The sequence below is a fragment of the Morus notabilis genome, unplaced genomic scaffold, assembly GCF_000414095.1.
Source record: "Morus notabilis unplaced genomic scaffold, ASM41409v2 Scaffold634, whole genome shotgun sequence".
Lineage (NCBI taxonomy): Eukaryota > Viridiplantae > Streptophyta > Magnoliopsida > Rosales > Moraceae > Morus > Morus notabilis.
Genome location: NW_010359282.1, coordinates 724,299 through 726,555, shown reverse-complemented (window position 1 = coordinate 726,555; position 2,257 = coordinate 724,299). Strand labels below are relative to the sequence as shown.

Sequence of the window (2,257 nt, the reverse complement as noted above, 5' to 3'; positions counted from 1 at the left end):
CCGCTTGTGGGCAACTTCCAGTCAAACCAATACAAAAGATTGGCGATCACATATTCAGTACTTGTGACACCAAATGCAATTCCAGGGCATTGCCTTCTCCCAAAACCAAACGGAATTAACTCAAAGCACTCTTGACTTTTAAAATCAACTGGGCTGTTCTCAAATCTCTCTGGGATAAACTCTTCTGGTTCATCCCAGAAATCTGGGTGCCTATGAATTGCCCAAGCATTGACGAGCACCTTTGTTCCTGCAGGAATATGGTAGCCTCTGATTTCGACGCTTCTCGAAGTTTCTCGAGGAATTAAAAGTGTACCTGGTGGATGAAGCCTTAGGGCTTCTCTAATAACGCATTTTAAGTAATCCATACGATGAATGTCATTTATCTCCACCATTGCCTTTTCTCCTACCACTCTTCTCACCTCTTCTTGGGCTCTCTTCATTACTCTCGGGTTGTTCATAAGTTCTGACATCAGCCACTCCATTAGAGTCGAAGTAGTCTCAATGCCTCCCACTAACATATCCTGCATGCTTGTATTTATAAAGAGGTCAGCATATAATTAAATGTGTATGTATGTGTGCTTGCATATAGTTCAATCTAAATATGATAAATTAAATTAAGAACTTAATGGGTCATATTAAATTAAGAACTTAATGGGTCATAACAATAAAAGTATTGGAATGAAGTTTATAATACTTTAATGAAGGGTCATTTATCAACAATTTTCATAAATTTCCCCAACAAATAACTTCTTCACAAACACATTTGCTCCAATAAAGGGTTTATATCTTTTTGTGTTCCACAAAGTGCGTGAGGAATAATTAGAAGTCTTTTGCAACATTTTAATTTTCATGACTTCATAGGATATATCAAAATAGAGTTTCTGAAAGAGAGAGATAGACCTGTATGATAGCTTTGATGTGGATATTAGTGAGCTCAAAGTTGACCATGCTATGATCCTTCTGAAGTTGGAGGAGAATATCTACAAAGTCTTTTGGACTACTAGTAAATATTGCCTTATGTTCTTCAATTACTTCACTATAAATAGCGTCCAGAGCTCTAGAAGTGGATTTCAAGCTAGCAATAAAGCCTCTAAGAACATCAATCCATCTCAAAGAAGGGAAGAAATCGGCCACACTGAAGGCTAGAAATTGCACCAACGCCTTTCTTCCTAGCTCGCCTAGTCGGCTCCCACCGCCTTCTTCGGTATCATAATTTTCTCCGAGGACACATCTGGATACAATGTTGTTTGATGTTGAGATCAAAATCTCACTTAGGTTTACAGAATTAGTACTATCCCCAATATTAAGGGAAGCTTTCCTTAACCTCTCCACCATTTTTGTCACCTCTTCTTCCCTTATTGACTGAAAGGATTGCACTCTCTTGAGGCATAAGAGCTGAACTGCACAAATCCTCCGAGCTTGTCTCCAAGACTCGCCATAAGGCGAAAAGGCCATGTCTTTCCCTCCATAGAACAAGATATCAGTTGCGGTCGTTTGCGGTCGGTTCGAGAAAGTGGTGTCGTGGTTCTTGGCTATTTCTTTCACCAAATCCGGAGAAGAAACCACAAGAGTTGGAGCAGCTTGACCGAGGTGCAGGAGCATAAGTGGGCCGTACTTTTCGGAGAGTGCTCGGAGAGAGCGGTGAGGGAATTTTCCGAGCTGGTGAAGGTTTCCGATCACCGGTAACCTTGGCGGGGATGGTGGTAAGTTTAGACTTTTCCTACCTGATGAGGATGATGATCTTTTATTAGCATTACGTGTGAAGAGAATTAGGAGAACGGGAATGATCAGCAGGACAGAAACTGAGATAAAGAAGGAAAGACATAGCTGATCAAGCCACAAATGCTTGGAAATAATTAGTGGGAAATTATTAGCCATTTCTGTTTTTCTTGTTCCCTATAGATGGCCTGGTTCGCTGTGGGAAACATTGCTGCCTAAGCCCATTGTTATATAGTTTTGATCGATTTAGGGAAATATTGCACTTACCACTAACGACGGAGTCAGAAATTTATTTAAGTGGGGACACTAATAAATACTTAAATTCCATAATAAAAATATCAACATAAGTAAATTTTGACATAAGGATTTTTTTTTTTTAATCAAACCTTGTTTCAAGCATAATTAATTTTTAACGTACGCAAGTTTTTGTCCAAAAATAATTTTGTATTATCACTTTTTTTTGCTTGTTTTTTCAGAAGGCTTATAGTTTTTATTTTAATTGTACCTATTTGTAGTAAGGACCTTTTCTTTTAAGGAA

The 2,257-nt window shown here is 38.6% G+C and overlaps 1 protein-coding gene across 1 annotated transcript; it reads right to left on the bottom strand.

Annotated features, from left to right (window-relative positions):
• Positions 1-5: 5 nt before the first annotated feature.
• LOC21404044 (cytochrome P450 71A1) lies at positions 6-1,902 on the bottom strand (the record flags this gene model as incomplete). The annotated part of the gene is made up of 2 exons (XM_010094017.2): positions 901-1,902; positions 6-521 (listed from the first exon to the last, which is right to left on the bottom strand). Coding segments are annotated over exons 1-2 (1,494 nt in total), but the record flags the coding sequence as incomplete, so codon positions are not given.
• Between the last annotated feature and the right edge of the window lie 355 nt (positions 1,903-2,257).